An 18,484-nucleotide genomic window follows, 5' to 3' on the forward strand; every position below is an offset into this window, starting at 1 on the left:
AATAGACCAGACCAGACCAGACCAGGTTGGAAGAGACCTTCAAGATCATCGTATCCAACCTATCATCCAACACCAACTAATCAACTAACCCATGCAACCAAGCACCCTGTCAAATCTCCTCCTGTTAGGGAACAAGCTTATGTAGAAGAAGCATACCTCATACTTCAGTGGTATAAATTAAAAAGGAACAAACACAGAACATGTATGATTGTTTGTCTTCTCTTTCTATGTAGTTTATAAATGCATTGAGATAAATCTTGCATTCAAACTTAACTTGCAGGGCATGATAGAGAAGAGTTTTCCTGCAGAACAGCAAGTGAAAACATCTGAAAGGTATGGCAATTCTGTTCATTTAAAACACTTGAAGAAGGCGCTCTCTCCTTTGTCTGTGCAGTCTGCCTGCATTCTTTTGGAAGGGCAAGAACAGTTCTCAGTAAAGGGAATGGAAAATACAGGGAGGAAAAATCTGTTATGCAAGAACTGATCCATCTGTGCACCCTGATGTTCAGTGGGGGGCAGCTATTAGTTTTGACTAATTATTTAATTGTTTGGAGTCTGGAAGCTTTGTTCTAAAGGAATTATTTTTTCTTAATCTGTGTAAGTTGACATAGCCTAGAGTTCAGGATTTTTTTTTCTTTTTTTTTTTAAAGCAAAAACCCAGAGGAAGACAGTTTTTAATGTTCCTTTCACAGTGAAGTTACTCCTTTGCTCTGAGTTTGCAAGAAAACCGGGACCCCTTTAGAGTTGTCTGAGGCCGAATGCCAGCTCGTCTCTAAAACACTAAATTCCAAGAGAGTTAATATTTATCATAGTATCAGTCAGGGTTGGAAGGGACCACAAGGATCATCTAGTTCCAACCCCCCTGCCATGGGCAGGGACACCCCACACTAGATCAGGCTGGCCAGAGCCTCATCCAGCCTGGGCTTAAACACCTCCAGGGACGGGGCCTCAACCACCTCCCTGGAGAACCCATTCCAGGGCTTCACTACTCTCATGGTGAAGAACTTCCTCCTCACCTCCAGCCTGAATCTCCCCACCTCCAGCTTCATTCCATTCCCCCTAGTCCTATCACTACCTGAGATCCTGAGAAGTCCTTCCCCAGCCTTCCTGTAGGCCCCCTTCAGATACTGGAAGGCCACAATTAGGTCACCTTGGAGCCTTCTCTTCTCCAGACTGAACAGCCCCAACTCCTTCAGTCTGTCCTCATAGGAGAGGTGCTCCAGCCCTCTGATCATCCTTGTGGCCCTTCTCTGGACATGTTCCAGCACCTCTGTATCCCTCTTGTGATAGGGGCTCTTAAGGAGGCTGTCTTGCACTGCTTGCTTGGGTTAATTTAGGATCACTTCACCACGAGATAATACTGAAGACAGCCCTTCTGGACAGCTAGTCTTTTGGGTAATGTTTGAGTTAAGACATTCTATGTTCAAAGAATACCTTTCAAAGAACAGTATCAGGGAATTGTATTTTGTTTGTGTTCATCTTCCAAGCAATTCTGATGTTGCCCTGGACATTCTTTGGCTTGCACAAAAAAAACCATCTAAGAGTTTGACTTCACAGCAGCCACCTTTTCAGGGGTGTAAGAGATAGCCTCTAAGGTTTTTGGTGTAAGTGCAGACAGATGTTAGGTTTTAATAATGGGTTTTCAAATGGTTGTAAATTTTCCTTGGTCGAACTCCTTTCTTCTTTTTCATACAGAAGGAAGATCCAGGAAACTGATAGTGCTTTTTATTTGATTTGCAGGTTTTACTGCTGTGTTCTACTTTTGTCAGTATAGTTGACAGCATTTTCATTTTTAATTTTTTTTTTTTTTTTTAATAAAGCCAGTCTCTGTTGGGTGTCTGGAGCAGGAGCAGAACACTGCTTAAGGGGCAGCTGGCTAGAGTCCTTCATGCAGCTAACTTGCAGTACTTTGGAACCTCTCTGTTCAGCCTGCTGAAGGCTGCTATTTAATTTTTAAATCATAAGCAGAATTGTGGATTGGACTGACTCATCTGAAGATAGAAAACAGTCTTTGCCCCTTAGAAGCTGACAGGTGTTAACAGAAAAGAGGAATATGGGCTATTACAGACGGGCTGTAATTGTATGAATAAAGCTCTATTTTGACATAAGTTTATTTTCAGAATTTGAATTGATTGTCAGTTTGGATTAGTGAAAAGTTTGAGCATATGGCTTTAAGGATCTGGCTTCCTCTCAGTGGTTACAATGCTAAGCAGACTGTTTGCAAGTATCTGACAAGTTTAGACCAATTCTCAGTCTTCTGGTAACTTGACCTGGTATCTTCAAATGTACTTCTGTAATGACTGACTGCTTGGCTGCAGGATAAGCTTTGATATGGTAATTTTTTTCCAGTGGTACTTCATTTTGATGCTACAATGCTTTTTCTTCTTGTTATTCCCTAGTTCACTTCTCTTTTAGGCTATGTTGTGGGCTTTGGGGGTGGGGGGTTTATGTTTTTTTTTCTGAGGGGTTTCTTTTGTTTTTCTTTCCCCTTCCTACTTGTATTAGGAAATCTTTCTGGTTTGGATCTAGGCTTTGGTAATGAACAGAGAAATGCCTTTGTATGCCTTACAAAAGGGATCTGTATTCATGTCTGAAAAGATTTCTGGAATGTTGGCACACCCAAACACCTCTGCTGCTTCTGCTGATGGCCCGAGGAAAGCCAGAGATGCTTCTGAAGCTTTTGCTGTATTATCTTGCCACACAAGTTTAAGCCTTTTTCTTCCCTAAGAGCTGCTGGCAGCATTTTCTTGCACATACACACACTCTCCCTACCTCCATATATTTTTAGTTATTTTTTATAGCCCTTCAAAGATACTCACTCATCACAGAATCAGAGACCTGACAGTCACATTTTCCACTGTCTGGACTATTGAAAGGAAACATTAGAAAATAACAATCTAAATCAGTTCTTCTATTTCAAGTCTTCTGGCTTAGTCACCGTTCCTTTATGGATATTATGACTGTTATGTATCCATCTCATCACTGCTATTATTAATGCAGCTTTTGCTGTGTAGAACATCAGATATTGACCAGCATTTACTAACTTGTGGAACAGATTGTTTTGATTCAAGTTAGTGTCAGCTCTAGGACTGATAGTGGCTATAACAGCTTGAAACAATTAGTTGATAAGTTGATTTTTTAAATAGTATTATTTTGCCTTTTCTGTCTTTTTTTTTTCCCCCTTCCTCAACCTATGTTTTATTGTTCTGTGACAGCAATTTGACCTACCCCAAGGTCAGTACTCCTGCATCCAATGGTCTGTCTTCAGGAGCAGTAGCAAGTGGTGGTGGCAAGATGAGAAGGGAAAGAGGAGTACACTACACATCAAAACCTGAGCAAGAACAACAGGTAAGGGACTCCCGAAGTTAGCTGCTTTCACTGAGATCACTGAAGTAACAAGCTAAGAATGTCTATTTTATTGCCTCTTAGTAAATTGTAATAAAGCCACTTTAGTTTTGGGGGGGGGGGGGGAAGGGGGTGCTGTGGGTTTCAGGGCAGGCTTCAGTGTATTTGTCTGTTTAAGTGCCTCAGCTTTGGTTTTATGTTTTTGAAATCTTTACTCATGCTATCTTGGAGATGCTTCATGCAATAAAGTTTCTCATTAGCAATTGAATGAACAAATGTTGGTGAAGGTTTGTAGAGTTTTTGTAAGGGAATGTTGTTTTAAAGAAGTGCCAAGTAAACAAAGTTGATTTCATTTGGTATTTCATATCTAAGTCATGTAGAAAGATACAAGCCAAGAGTCTGAAGCAGGATAGTGTTCGGCATATCTGGTAATGATCATAAAAAGCTTTTGCCACTTTGTCAAACTCATTATGAGAGTGTTTTTTTCTTGTTTTAATGGGAAAAATCCATTTAATGAAACTGGTCATGACTATCCCAAAGGTAATTTTTTTCTGATTGGGTGTTAGGTAAGATGCCTACTACTGGATCCTAAATGTAAAAAAAAAACCCAAAACTAAATGAGTCTTCTGGCTGATAGAAAATGAAGAAACATTAGATAATGTTTCTATAATACAAATGATCTGGATATTGGAGTCCAACAGACTCAGTGGATCAAAACTGTGAAAGATGTAAGCTGGTAGGCTGCATTATGTTTCTGTAGGAGCAGCTTCTATCTGGGTAGGTCTTGATACTACTGTACAAATTGCTTGGTCTGGCTATTCCTGTTTAAACCAAATTAATCTAATCTTGATAACCAAATAGTTTAAAAGGTGAAGATAATACCAAAAGTTTTTAAGATACACTTGATTTTGATTTTCAAGTATGCATCCTGATACATAATCCAGGCTAGACTTGCCATTCTGTGATCTTCTGTGCTCATACTCAGGCTTTCTTCTCTGGCATTTTGTGCTCTGGCATTTGGTAGCCCAGGGAACCCACGTACTTTAAAGATTATAATTTTCCAATTCACTGCAGGAGTGCCTGTAGAAACTTTGGCAGCTGTCCTATCTAATTCTGCAAAATGAACACTTTCTCACTTGTCTTCAGGGTGTACTCTGAATTGAGGAGCTGAGGAGATAATTAGAAAGGGTGATGTTTTTTTTCCCCTAGATCTTTTATGTAATTCTGTAATGATTTAAGCTGGAAGTGGCCTTGAAGGTATCTGCCACGGGCAGAGACACCTTCCATCAGCTTCCTCAAAGCCTCATCTATCCACAACTTCTCTGAGCTTATATGTTCCAGTGCCTCATCACCCTGTAATAACTAAAGCACAGAAAATGCAGTAAACCTGATCTGTGCCCCTCTGTGTTTTGCACAGGTAACAATGTTGAGCTAACTTTTCAGTATTCTTATGGGACGGATGAATGTAGTACCACATGGAAACAGGCCTGCAATGAGTTAAAATGCCCTGGCAGACTGAGGTGGGAGGTTAGGATTCCTTTTGTCTTCATCTATAGCTCTCTTTGTCTTAATCTATAGATACCTCTCATTTTGTTAATAAATTAAGGGTGAGACAGGGTAGGAAGGTAGTATGTCTTATAAAAGAGAAGAACTAAGATTTGCAACTTCTTTATACAAGAGGTGAAACTAAAATTTGCCACAATTAAATTTTGCTCCTAGGAAGTGGAGGAACCAGTGCTACCACAAGTTCCTCTGCCCATCAGTACTGCAACGCTGCCTTCCTTCAACTTCAGTTTTCTTGCCAGTAACACTGTCTCATCGCCACCAAGCGCTGCTTCAAAAGCAGCCATGAATAAGGTAAGTCTTTGTTGTGCATCCTGAAGAGTTTTTTTAGGATGAATATACAGCTGCTTTGTTGCGTGTTAACCTCTTCCATGGTGCTCATGAAAATAGCCAATGTGAGTTTATATCCTACTGAATAAGGCAGGGTTGTATTCCAAGCTGGAAGTGTGGGCATTGAAAGAAAAAAAAAGGTATAAAGTATCTGATTTGGTCTCTGTCCCTCTTTTACCTTGTAAATGTTTAGTTTACATGATTGTATAACTGCTTCAAGTGCTATGGAGATCTTAGGATTTTATGCCAAGTTATTAAATGAGAAGTAGTATTAATGCTCATAGAAGTCCAGTGCAGAATAGAAGCCTAGGGTGCAATAATTGGAATATTATTTCAGTACAAAGAACTTTCATCTGTTCCAGAGTACTTGAAATATTTCTGTGTGTTTTGCAGCAGATATCTACTTTAACCTGTTGAGATATTTGCTGAAGCTCTGACTACAATTGAGCTGACTTAGTTTAAGGTTCTTAAGATGCCTGGTCTGCTTTTCCATATACTTAAATATATTTAGAGTAGCATCTCAGATATTTTCTCATGTTTATGGGATTTGGGTTTGGTGATACTATACTACATGCTCAATTGCATATTTCAGTTTCTTTTATGGTAACTCTTATCTGTGGATTAGAAATAAATACCAAGTTTTCCAACTTCACTGCAGAATCGCAGAGTGGTGGGGGCTGGAAGGGATCTCTGGATATCATCTAGTCCAACTGCCCTGCTAACGCAAGGTCACCCAGAGCAGGTTGCCCAATGGGATCGTGTCCAGGCAGGTTTGGAATCTTTGCAGAGAAGGAAGCTCCCCCAATCTCTCTGAACAGCCTGTTCAGTGCTCTGTCACCCTCACAGGAAAGTTTTTTGGTTATGCTTAGGTGGCACTTCCCATGTTCTAGTTTGTGCCTGTTCTTGTCCCTTGTCCTGTCACTGGGCACCACTGAAAAGAATCTGGCCCCATCCTCTTGTTCCCACCCTTTAAATATTGCTGAACACTGAGAAGATTCCATCTCTGTCTTCTCCAGTTCTCTCCTTGTAAGAGAGAACATGTGTTAGATAGTAAATTCAAGTAGCTGCTATTATTTTGCTAGGGTGTTTTTCTTCTAGATGTAAACCTTCATTCTTTTCAAACCACAGATACAACCAGCAAGTAATGTTGGCAGTCCTGTGTTCAGATTTTCATCTCCAATTGTGAAATCTACTGAGGCAGAAGTGCTACCTCCATTGTCTGTAAGTAAAAAAATAAAAGCTCAACCTTTTTTCATGGCTTTAGTAGAATACTGGAGAATATGAAAGCAGAATTATCCCAAATAATAAGGAAAACAAATATATAGGTTTCTGGCCTACAGATTGTCATCCAGTGTGGATACTAAAAGCTTGAAGATTGGATTTTTGATTATTATTAGTGTGTGAAACTTAATTCAAATTTCTTTAGTTTCCAAGACTGAACAATCTTTTTCTCTTTCTCATAGCAGATTGGGTTTACATTTAGTGTTCCTGTTGTAAAATCAGCAGAGCTTTCTGGAGCCGGCGATACATCTGTGACGTCCTTACTTACTCAAGGTAACAGAAATTTCAGCATTTCAGATCTGGAGTGCTGATTTCCTTTTTTCTTTTAATATATAAAATAGTAAATCTGTCTTTTCTGAGCATATTAGCAATGCCAGGCAAAGTGTGTTTTCAGTGACAGATCTGCCTTTAACCAAAGCGTAATTATCAACTGTTGTGAACAAGTCAGAATTTTGAAGATTCTTATATAAGAAGCATGGAACTTAGAAATTCTTGTGTCTAGCAAATGTGAGTGTATTTTAAAGTAGATTTCTTGCTGAAAGGTGTTTTTTTTTTCTTTAGGTGTTAAAGATACTACCCCTGTAAACAGCACCAGCAATAAGAAGAAAAAAGAGGAATATGATGGCTCCACCAAGCCTGCGAAGGTGTTGAAGGAAGGAAGTGTGTTAGACATCCTAAAAAGCCCTGGTGAGATCATGAAGTCTTTTTTAAGATGATATTGCAAAAAATGGGCCAGCATATAACTCCATTGATTCTTAAAACCCCATCACAACCACAGCAGCAAAGGCACTTGTTGCAGTTGATGTGGTAGTAGCTATAAATACACAGGAGAGCATTACGTTGAACACTGCATCAGTTAGGGTTAATATCCCCTTCGAAGTGGCTTTCATTGCTGAAAGGAAAACTTCAAACCTGACACATTGCTTCCCCTTTCTGTGTTAGGATTAATTACAAATTAAGTTTTAAGAGAAGCAGTCAAGTAATCAGAGTTTCATTTTAAATAAGTAAAATGTGTGGAATTGGAAAATAAATGTTGTTAAATGTTTTGCAAGCATTCGCCTTCGGCTTTCACCGTGTCTGGGAATTCAGAATAGTAAAGACCCCAAACTGTAGAACAAAACCCCTATCAAACAAACCTCAAAACAATAATATAAATTCACCAAATTCTTCATTTTAGCTTTACAAGTAGTGTGTGCTGCTATTTAAGATGTGCTGCTGTAGCGTTTTCTCCAGTATTTCCACATTATTGGTGGTTCTTTCCTGTTAAAATTGGCACCTTTAAATAAGGAGTTGCCAGGCACCCAAGTACACTTTGAGCAAAGATTGTAGATGACAATTATTCTCTTGTCTTCATTACTATTACTCAACTAATACTCAGTATATGTGGGGAAATACCATGTGCATTGGTGCTCCAACTGCAGCTACTAAATGTGAGTCATCTACTAAGGCAAAAATAGCCTTAGAAACTTGATTCAGTTTGGCCTGGCGTCTTAAAATGAACTAGATTATTTTCGTGACGTGTTTCATGACTGACAGTTGGCTTTCAGTACTGCTTGATCACCCTTGTATCTACCAGTGAAGCTTTGTATTTAAAACTTTGTGCACACAGTGCAGCAAATGAAATTTCAACCCTTTAGATAAGATTTCCAGGGACTTCCTCTTGCAACCATTGGCACTTAGTTCAAATTTATGCTGTCTGGTATTAAAAGTAACTTACATATGGTAAGGGTACTGTTTGATCAATAACACCTCTTCCTGTTCATTTTTTCCCTAGGTTTTATGTCTGTGGAAACACAGTCCTCTGTGTCTGCACAGCCTGTTACAAGCACAGTGGTCTATACAAGGCCTGCAATAAGCAGTTTTTCTGCAGGTAAAGACACACCTAAGCAAGCATCCTCACTTTGGCAATCTGACACGCATGACCCCTGTCTGCAAAACAAAACCTCAGATGGCAAATGTGTAACATGTGAAGCTGCTAAAGTGTCAACGCTTGACAGTACAAAACAGACCATAAGCTCAAGTCAGTGTGTCTCCTCTAAGGGAGCAGTACCTACAGCAGGGACATTGGGCTTTGAAGACAAATTTAAAACATCATCTAACACATGGGATTGTGATACCTGTCTGGTCCACAACAAACCTGAAGCTACAAAATGTATAGCATGTGAGACACCAAAGCCTGGAACAGGAGTAATGCCTGCTCTGACATTACCAGTGGTCACAGACAACTCGGTGACAGTGACATCTTCCTCCAGCAACACTGACACAACAGTCACTCTGGGGTTTGGAGAGAAATTTAAGAAGCCAAAAGGCTCTTGGGACTGTGCGGTGTGCCTTGTAACAAATAAGGCAGAAGACAGCAAATGTGTAGCTTGTCAGTCCGAGAAACCAGGTGTGTGCTTCTCTTTTTCTGTTGTTTCAATCTCAGCCTCCATTCTTTGCAGAATAAAATGTTGCATATCAAAATACCTTCAGCAGCATGGCTGTATGCAAGACAGGACAGATTCCTGCCTGTGCAGGAAGTTACAAGCACTTTTGAGGATTCCAGCCTGTCACATGAGTTTAAGTGAATGTTCAATGTATTAGTGCAGGGCTGAATTGAAGCGAGTATACCCTGCCTTGCAGCTGGTGAGGATGTCTTAATTAACTTAAAACCAATGCACTCATTTTCATTGATGAAAAACAGGAACTCTGTTGCAAGAGTTAAAAAATTCCTGGGTTTTTCCTTGTTCAAAGTGTAAGTAGAAAAGGTGTTTACAGAACAGGGATAAAAATATTCAGCAACTTTGTGTAATTGAGCAGAGGGATGAAGCCAGATTCCAAGATGGTGTAGTCTTTAAGTAGTCACTGTAAACTAAAACAAAGCCATATGCTTATCTGTGCCTTTGAGGTTCAGTAGTAGTCTTCCAGAACATGGGTGACCTTGTTCTGGAAGGTCAAGGTCCTTCCAGACTTTGAGGAGGTGAATGCCTTCTTCAGTGCAGCACTGGGTTATTTCCCATATGTGATTTGTAATTGCTTTTGAGTGTGGTGTTTAAAGCACAAATATTTCTTTTAGTGTTAACTTTCATTGGCTCTTAACATAATGTACTATTATATCCAAAAACACCTTTGCAAATATATCCGGGGGGGGAGGGGATGAGTGGGAGTAATCTGAGATGGACCAGATTCTGCTTTTGTGATCATCCTGTTTAGTAAGAGTGGAATTTCTTCAGGTAAGAATTTTAGAGGGAGCTTTTTCTCCTGGACTTTCATCCTCAGACTGATCAGTTGGCACTTTTGTCTGGGACTCTACAAGGAGGCAGTTGGAAATGTGATGGGTTTTCTGTGACTGTCATGGTGCAGAGAACTGCACAGTTATGTTACATCTGTCGAGGGGGCAAGTGAGGCAAGTGAAATGAGAGGGTAAAAATTCACTGGATATGCTGTGGAAGACCCATTCCTGTCTTGTCTGGTTTGAATCTGAAACTTTAATTTCTGCCTCTGTCTTAAAAGCCACCCTCAGAGGTTTAAAACCATAGATGAACATAATACTTATCTGATGCTTTTTTGCCATTTGGATGTCCACTTCAGTCCTCAGGCTTATAGAACTGAAGTTTTCTCTTGGAGTGCAGCACCAAATGACATCTGTTCTCTACAGAGTAGACACACCTGAGGGCGAGCTTTGTCTTTTGGGCCTCTGAAGGTTTCTGCTGCTGTCGGAAACAGTGTAGCTTCTGTGTAGTGAACACAGACTTGTGGGCTTGGAAGCTTTGAGTTCCTCTCTGGGTTTTGATGTTCTTTGGGTTTTCATCTTTTTTTTTTTTTGTTTGTTTTTTTTTTCCTTTTTTTTTTTTGTTTGTTTGTTTGTTTTTGTAGTTGTGTTTTTTTTGGTTGGGTTTTTTGTTTGGTTGGGTTTTTTTCTTACAGTGTAATTTTGAACGTGCCTGTCTTTGGGATTTGGTGATGGTAAATTCTGAGTCTCTCATGACTTGAAAGTGACCATTAACTTAAGCAGTGCTAATTCTGACTATGGGTTACTCATGTCAGCAGAAGTTCTATTAGTTTTAGTTGAGTAATGATCTGAAATGGGCTGGCTTGCTCTATTGTATGAACTGCAGTTGCTGTTTACATGTCATTGGCTCAGTTTGTGCTTAAAATTGTAAAGATGAATCTAGGTGTTTCTGTTGTTTCTGTTCTCATATTGAGTTTGACTGAAGTTAACTTGATGTTTTTTTACTCTTAATCTTGTCTGCTTTGTTAATTAGTGAGCATTTAAGAGTTTCTTAAAAAGCCCATGTTCACTTTCTCATTTAAGCAGGGTGATTAACTGTCTTGCCTGTTTCTCAGGGAGTTCAGTGCCTGTCACCAGTAGCAGTGCTTCTGCATTTTCTGCTGCTTCTGGAGGATTTCTGGATTTAGACAAATTCAAGAAGCCTGAAGGAAGCTGGGATTGTGAGGTCTGCTTGGTCACAAACAAGGCAGAAGCCACAAAATGTATAGCCTGTGAAAGTGCAAAGCCAGGCACCAAAGCAGAGCTCAAAGGTAATATTTAATGAGAAGGACAAAGGTGTGTGTTCTGCAGTTTCTTTTTTCTGTAGGTTTGTTTTTCTAAAGTGCAATTGTTTTCCTTTAAGGTATGGCAAAATTGTTCTCTCTTCCTCTAGGAATGTTGCTTAAGTAAGGTAACATGCTTCTGTTTCCACACCCTTTCCCCAGCAAAAGGTCATGCTTTTTAGAGAAAAGCTTGTATTTGTCATGCAGTTGTTCTTTATGAGCCTTATGTGTTATTTCCTTTGGAGTTTAAGCTAAAACATGATCTTTCAAAGAGATGAGCAGCACACTTTTCAAAGCCAGTTAGTGGACAGAAGAGTACCATTGCAGAAAGGTTTGTGTAGAGAGGAAGTGTGGGGTTTTACCTGCTCTGTGGTTGGTTTGGTTTTGGTGGGTTTTTTTAACAGTTTTGACTGTTTTCAGGCCAGGTAGGTGAAGCCTTACGTATATTGTGTGATGTGTTGCAAACTTAATGTTGTTAATGATTTCTGCAGGTTTTGGTACTGCTACCGTGTCCACAAGTGCTGCAATGCCATCATTTACATTTGGTGTCCAGTCGTCCTCTGAATCTTCTAATTCCTTAAGTAGCATAGGGGGGTTTAAATTTGGAGAACAAGGGAGCTTCAAGTTCGGCATTGCCTCTGAATCTGCATCCTCCAACACTATGACTGGGGGATTTAAGTTTCCTACTAGTTCAGGGGACATAAAATTTGGAGTTTCTTCCTCAGACTCTAAACCAGAAGAAAGTAAAAAAGAAGGTAAAAGTAACAGTTTTAGCTTTGGACTTCCATCTACAAATAGTCAGGCTCCTTCAACATTTCAGTTTGGGACAGCAAACCTGGGACAGCAGGAAAAGAAAGAGGAACCCGTTTTGGGAGGCTTTGCTTTTGGCACAAGTTCTACTTCTTCTGTAGCTACCAATGAGAATAAAACTGGGGTTGGTGGCTTCACTTTTGGAACTGTGGCAGAAAAAGAGGTGGCATCACCTGGTCTTGAATTTAAGAAACCGGATGAAAAAAAGGATGAAGCTGTCTCAGCAAAGGGAGGCTTCTCTTTTGGCAGTGTGGAGTCTGCACCTGCCTCACAGTTTGTTTTGGGAAGGACGGAAGAGAAGCAGGACTCTGTCACTTCTGCTGCTCCTTTAGCATTTGGGAAGAAAGCTGACAATGAAGAGTTAAAGGCACAACCTATTTTTTCAGCTGTGATGGCCGAGCATACCAAAGAGGAGAGCACAGCAAAACCTATGTTCAATTTTAGTTTTGTTAAACCCTCAGAGAAGGAAAGTGAGCAGACACAGTCATCTTTTGCATTTGGGGCACAAACGAGTACTTCAGGTGAGTGGAACATCTCTTCATTTGTATGCTTCATGTCCATCATACCTCTCAAGTCATACTGGGCAAAATCTGTCTGATTTGATATGTGTATGCATTGGAGCTCAGTTACTACCTGCAGCCTGTCTATAGTACTAGTTGGTGTGTAGACAATATGTAGCAAGTCCTTTTTAGATTTCAGTGAGTTTTAACATTAGGTTTGGATGCAAATATCACCATGCCTGAAGGAATCTGTATCACTGCTTGTGTGAACACAGGAATTGTGTTGTCTCAGTGGCAAGCAGCAGAGCTGGTGGTAAAATCTGTAGTAGGGTGCAGTACAGAGACCTTACATGAGCACTATTTTCTATAATGAAAGAGGAAGAGAGAGAGAATATCCCTTGTACTTGTGGCTGTGCTGCAGGGTGTACTGCTGTTTTTCTACAGCTACAACAGTATAAAAGTCAGTCCATAGATAGGTTTGTATTCCTTTAATTTGTTGAAAGTTGCAGTGGAGAATTAAAGTTCTTCAGTGGTGATCACTGGAAAAATGCAGGTTGTTAAATTCCATTTGTATGACTCCTGACTTCTAAAGAGCAGAATTAGTGTCTTGATTTCTGAAGTGATACAGAAAAGGGCATCAGTAAGTAAAAAGGCAGTACATGGATTCATACTGGTTTTAAGCACAGCACTGTTAGGTTAAACTGCTACTCAACAGATAGGTTATTAGAGGGTTGTGGGCTTTAGGGGAGATGAATGGGTGGGTAGGAGGTTGTTTGGTTTGAATTCTGGGTTGGTTTTTTTACCTGCCAGGTAAAGTTGTGGAGTTCTGTTTAGTCATGCAAATTTGATGAAGCACCTCTTGCAAAAAGGAAATTATAACAAGCATTCTGAAAGGTGGCATAGTCCCTGAAAAATGGCATAGATGAAAAGGGGCCATAACTACTGGAAAAAAACAGATGGTGAGAAATAGAAAACAAAATCATAAAATAGTAAGAATTAGCCAAGCAGTTTAGGGAAAACCGAAGAGGGACTGGCTTTAAAGAGCAGCTCCATTCTACACGGGCAACACTGCACTCAGTCCTTTATAACAGTGGTCTTAATGGAGGGTTGTTCTCTGTTGCTCTTAAAAGCAGGCTCCTTAAGTACAGTCAAGCTGGGAAGAATTAGGCTGGAGGATGGGGAGATTTGCCGGACTCTGGTGGTTTGGAATTTCCCACTACATAAACTAAAGCAGGGCTCACTCAGTCGGGAAGTAGATGGAAGTCGTATTTACAAGCAAAGACTACCCTCTACAATGGAATGCAATGAATGTGTACAAATATACAGCATTTACAATATTATACAGGCATTTATAATCAGAAAACAGCACAGAAAATTCCCCCCTGGTCAAGACAACCAGGGAAAGCTGCCCTACTCCCCCCCAAACCCCCTTTTTTTCCTTCCCCCCATAATAGAAGAAATAAAAGGAGCCGTTGGAAGGAATGTTAGTCTTATCTGCAAGTTCAGCTAGCAGTGATAAGATTATCCCCAGCTGAGCAGAAACAGCCAAACAACCAGAGAAGAAGGAAAGGAATGAAATGGAATGTGTGAGATTGCTAGGGTACATCTTGCACATCCGGCCAATGAAATTAGTTTAGAATAATCTTTTGGTTTCCTTTTTTACACCCAGCTGTAATTGTGTGTATTTCTCCTCTTTCCTGCTCAAAATCTGCAGCTATCTTTTAAAGGCATAGCCTAAAACTGCCACACTGACTTACATGCGTAGGCACAGGACTGCATTTTCTAATAAGCTACAAACAAAACTGTATCATTGTGTTTTTCATTACTGCACTGAGCAGAAGCATAAAGTTGGTGGAGGTGATTGATGTTGTTCTCCTAAAAACATCTGAAATATTTTCATTGAAGAGTTCAGAAGTACTGGTTAATACTGGTTCAGGTAATGCTTAGTGTTTGCAACCAAGGAAGCCTAGACCACAGCGTTGTCTTTGTTCTTCACAATTCCTCTATTCCTTTAATTGTAAATGGCAGCAATCAGCATGTTAAATCTGGATCTTAGGTAAGCAACATTAGCTGGAATAGCAGTTGAGGTGTCATTCAGGACTCTTCCTTGTACGGTGATTGAAATAGGAGGCAGTTTGCTGTACTTCCTTTGGTATTTCTGCAGCAGCTTATGGACCGTTGTTCCTTTCAGATCAAGGAGCAGCAAAGCCATCTTTCAGCTTCTTGAGCTCTAATTCCTCCAGCACAGTGGTACCCACCACTTCAGCCAATAGCAGCAGTGTGTTTGGCAGCGCCATCTCTTCCTCAAATCCTCAGCCAGTTCCTACTCCTTTTGTGTTTGGACAACCCAGCAACACTGTGAGCAGCTCTGTTTTTGGTGGTTCTGGAGAGTCTGCAGCATCTCAGTCATTTGGCTTCTCCCAAGAAAACAAACCAGCAACCACATCTTCCAGCACCGGCATGGGTCTTGCTTCATTTGTCTTTGGTTCGGGCGCCAGCAGTAGCAATGCAGCAAATTCAGGCTTCACCTTCGGAGCCACAACCACATCAAGTTCCACAGGTACGTTTGAAACAGATGCTTTTCTCTTTTCTGCCATTACACAGTGGACCAGGGAAATACTGTTTCGTGACTATTTTACTCTGGAGAACGCATGGAAGTAGAGGAAAATACTGAGTATTTATATTCACAAGAAAAGTTGGGGCTCAGTTTTCATAGCCTGGGAAGTACAGCTGAGGAATGAACTGGCAGCAGCTTTGTTTCACGTGATTACTAGTTTTCCATTTGTATGGGAACTTTCACCATGAGAGTGAGCTTTTTTTCTTCCTGCTATCCATTCAGTGCCTACAGTCATAAGTCAGTGGATTACAGCTCTCCTGATTTTTCTTTCCCATACCTAAAACTCTTCAACTGTTGTAATGTCAAGCTTTCAAGCTTTGCAAAATAATTCCTTTGCAATTATATATAAACACAGGACCTCTATAGGCAATTGCTGCTGTATAAGGATCTGCTTCTGATAAACATTACAGTGAGCCTTTGTTAATCTTCAAGCAATTTACAGAAGATAAAGAATCTGTGAAGTTTTTTCACATTATGTTCATTACCTCACTGCATGACTTGAGCAGTACGGCACAAGACTAAATCCACCCAAATCATCTGTGTTCCTGCCAGCCTAGCCACATGTTGGAAACACGATTGAACCCGTCAGGAAGGGAATTCATTTGGCTGATCTGTTTGCTCATCCTTATCATTCACAGAAATTAACTCTGCACACTTTTTGTGTATCATAAACAAGAGAGAAAACAGTCCGTGATGGTTTAGCACAAGGGCTTAACTCCCTGCTCCCCCAACACAGAAGTGAGGGGAAAAAGTAACACACACAACTCAGGGTTGAGATGAAGAGATAAGAGTTTAATACAACATGAGATATTATAAGCACAATGAATAATTACCTTAGCTAATACGCTAATTAATCTAATAATACAATATATGATTGCATTAGCTTAGCCTATTTGCAGAAGTGCAGTGAAATGCAGGGGGAAACCCAGCATAAGACAGAAAACCAAACCCGGCAGCTACTCCCACCTGTTCTGCTGCCATGCCTGCAGAAAAGAGACCACACCCAAGAGCCCGGAGCCCAGAAGCAGCAACCAGAACAGGAAGCCTCCTATGTTGCAATCTGGACTTCAAGCTCCAAAATACTTGGCTCCAGTTAGCACTTTCATTTTTGAAGCTGGCATGACTGCAGTATGGTATGAGTAACAGCAGCCGGTTCAACTCAATCCATGGCACAGTCCTGGATTAAAACAACCAGCAGATTGATTTAACCGTCTTGCAAATTAGTAACTGCCTTAGTTGGTGATGCTGTATTTCAAACACTTTCACAAAGGTGTGGAGCTGTTTTATGCAGCCTTTCCAAGTTTAAGTACAGGAGAGGGTGCTTTCTGTTGCATGAAGACTGCTTAAATTGCATTCATAGGGCTGTTTAAAATGTTCTCTTTTGCATAGCAGGTCTGCTGTGTAAACGCAGTCACTCTTCAGTTGTGGACTTTCACGTAGTTATTTCTGCTGGATGTGCAGAGCTGAAGCAGCCAAACAGATGGGCTGGTTGTGTTTTGGTGTTATGTAGAGAATTACTCTGCTAAACTGAGTTTTTTTGAGTACAGGAGCTCCCTGCAAGCTGTATTTGGGGTCATGAAGTTGGTCATGGTAAACGCTTGGGCAAGGAGGGGTGCAGCTGCTGCTAAGATTCCTGTTCTCCTCACCCTCATAAATGGGGAGCTCTCTGTTGTGTGTTTGAAAAATACAGTTTGAATATTCCGTGTGTGACCTAAACAGCTTTTAGTAACTACATGTTAAAACATACTGGTGGTGGGAATGTGTTCCTAGAAGTGGATGTTAATGCAACAATCTGAGTAGACAGCCAGTGTGTTTTGAGGTTTCGTTTTCCCTGGCTATCAAACGTGGTGTTTCTTGTGTTATGTACAAGAAGAGGTGCAATTCCTGTTGCGGCTGAGGTAGTGTTTGTTTGATACTTACAAACCAAACAGGAAATTGAGTATTTGTCTCCCAGACCTCAGAAACATGGGATTTTAGAACATATGTTCCTAGACTGATTCTTGTGCAGGGGGGAAAAAAAACCCCAGCATATACTGACATCTCTCTTCTGTTTCTGAAGGGCCATCCTCTTCATTTCTGTTTGGCTCTGGGCCTCCAGTGCCTGCTGCTGGCCCAGCATTTGGCGCCAGCCAGCCACCAGCATTTGGCCAGAGCCAGGGGTCCAGCCAGCCAAGTGCTCCGAGTTTTGGCTCGCTGTCGACAACGTTGTTTTCAGCTGGTGCTCAGCCAGCTCCTGCTGCTCCTCCTGCCTTCGGCTCAGTGACAAGCAGCACTCAGCCTTCTGTGTTCGGACAGCAAGTGGCCCAACAGCCAGGGTTTGGCTCTAGTACGCCCAGCACTGGTGAGTGCTGACCTTCCTCTTCCCTTTTGATCTCCAAGGTCATGTATTTCATTTTCATGAAGTGCACCTTAAATGATATGGAGTAAAAAAGCCTCTGCCTTGCACAGGTATTAAGTGTAAGAATTGCCCTCTACAACAGTTACAGGTAGAGTTAAGTCATTACGTCTCACTCCTGACTCTGGAGGATGTGCCACAGGAACTCTGGCTTCACACTAAGCCTTCTCCGCATGAGACTTAGGCAGACATGGAGTTTACAACCCTGCCTCTAAACAGTGGGGTCTGTTTTCTTAAGGAATAGAGTGATCAAAAGAAAGTGTTGAAAACTATGGAGTAGTCACTGGTAAGATTGAACACACACTGAGGGAATACTCCCTGCAAATCAGAATGGCAGAAGCACTGCAAATTATTGTTTTAGGGTTTGTTAGGTTGTTCTTGGCTCTCTGCCTTCATTAACAGGCTTTGCAGTTTGTTTGGATTAGGTAGGGGCTTTTTGTGCAAGAGTACAGTCCAAATTATTTTAAAGCTTTTATGAGTTAAGACTATTTGAAATTCTTCTTTGCTGATGAAGTATAAAATATCTTGGGAAGGGGGCAGAGGCTGATCTTTAAAGTGTAAGAAAGATCTGTTTTGCATTTGTAAGTATTAAAAACACATTGCTAGGTTGTATATATTTGACATCACAATGTCAAACACTTAAAAGGAAGAGCCTCCTTTCCTTCTTCTCAGAAGTTTTACAGAGTAGCTTCCATTACTAAAACTCAACAACATTTTGTTCCAAGCAGTGAATTTTAGTGGGCACAGGGCATTCCTCAGTCATCAATCAGGTGACAGTTACCAAAGGTAAGATTCTCCCTGGATTGTCTGTGTTGCTTGTCAGTTACTTTTCCCCAGATTGACTGCAGGGACACCTGAAAGGTTACTTCCATATCAATCTACACAACTCAATACTAGAATTTAAGGGTTTATTAATAAACTTCAGTATGCAGAGGTATAAACATCGTCATGGTACAGAAGTTAGCAAACAATTTATTATTGGTGAGCCGCAGTCCTTTATGATTATTATTATAAGGTGAATGATTCCTCCGTGTACCATTCCTGCAGTAATCTGGCACTTTGGTGCGCCCCCTCCCCAAACTTTGTCCTTTTGAGTGCTCTGTAAAACAC

General features: G+C 40.7%; 1 protein-coding gene across 3 annotated transcripts in view; it reads left to right on the plus strand.

The window, feature by feature from the left end:
- Positions 1–18,484, plus strand: part of NUP153 (nucleoporin 153) — a 49,593-nt gene that overhangs the window by 29,271 nt on the left and 1,838 nt on the right. For 2 of the 3 annotated variants that reach the window (XM_068160806.1, XM_068160808.1), the window contains exons 10-20: positions 281–333; positions 3,216–3,348; positions 5,065–5,202; positions 6,367–6,459; positions 6,702–6,792; positions 7,081–7,206; positions 8,294–8,908; positions 10,846–11,040; positions 11,544–12,383; positions 14,554–14,922; positions 17,039–17,320. In XM_068160806.1, the coding sequence (XP_068016907.1) occupies positions 281–333; positions 3,216–3,348; positions 5,065–5,202; positions 6,367–6,459; positions 6,702–6,792; positions 7,081–7,206; positions 8,294–8,908; positions 10,846–11,040; positions 11,544–12,383; positions 14,554–14,922; positions 17,039–17,320 (2,935 nt within the window). The remainder of the gene's footprint in view (positions 1–280; positions 334–3,215; positions 3,349–5,064; positions 5,203–6,366; positions 6,460–6,701; positions 6,793–7,080; positions 7,207–8,293; positions 8,909–10,845; positions 11,041–11,543; positions 12,384–14,553; positions 14,923–17,038; positions 17,321–18,484) is intronic. The other variant, XM_068160809.1, reaches the window with a different exon arrangement.

This window comes from Melanerpes formicivorus, unplaced genomic scaffold, assembly GCF_026170545.1.
Source record: "Melanerpes formicivorus ecotype bairdi unplaced genomic scaffold, bMelFor1.0.p_v2 SCAF_53, whole genome shotgun sequence".
Classification (NCBI taxonomy): Eukaryota; Metazoa; Chordata; class Aves; order Piciformes; family Picidae; genus Melanerpes; species Melanerpes formicivorus.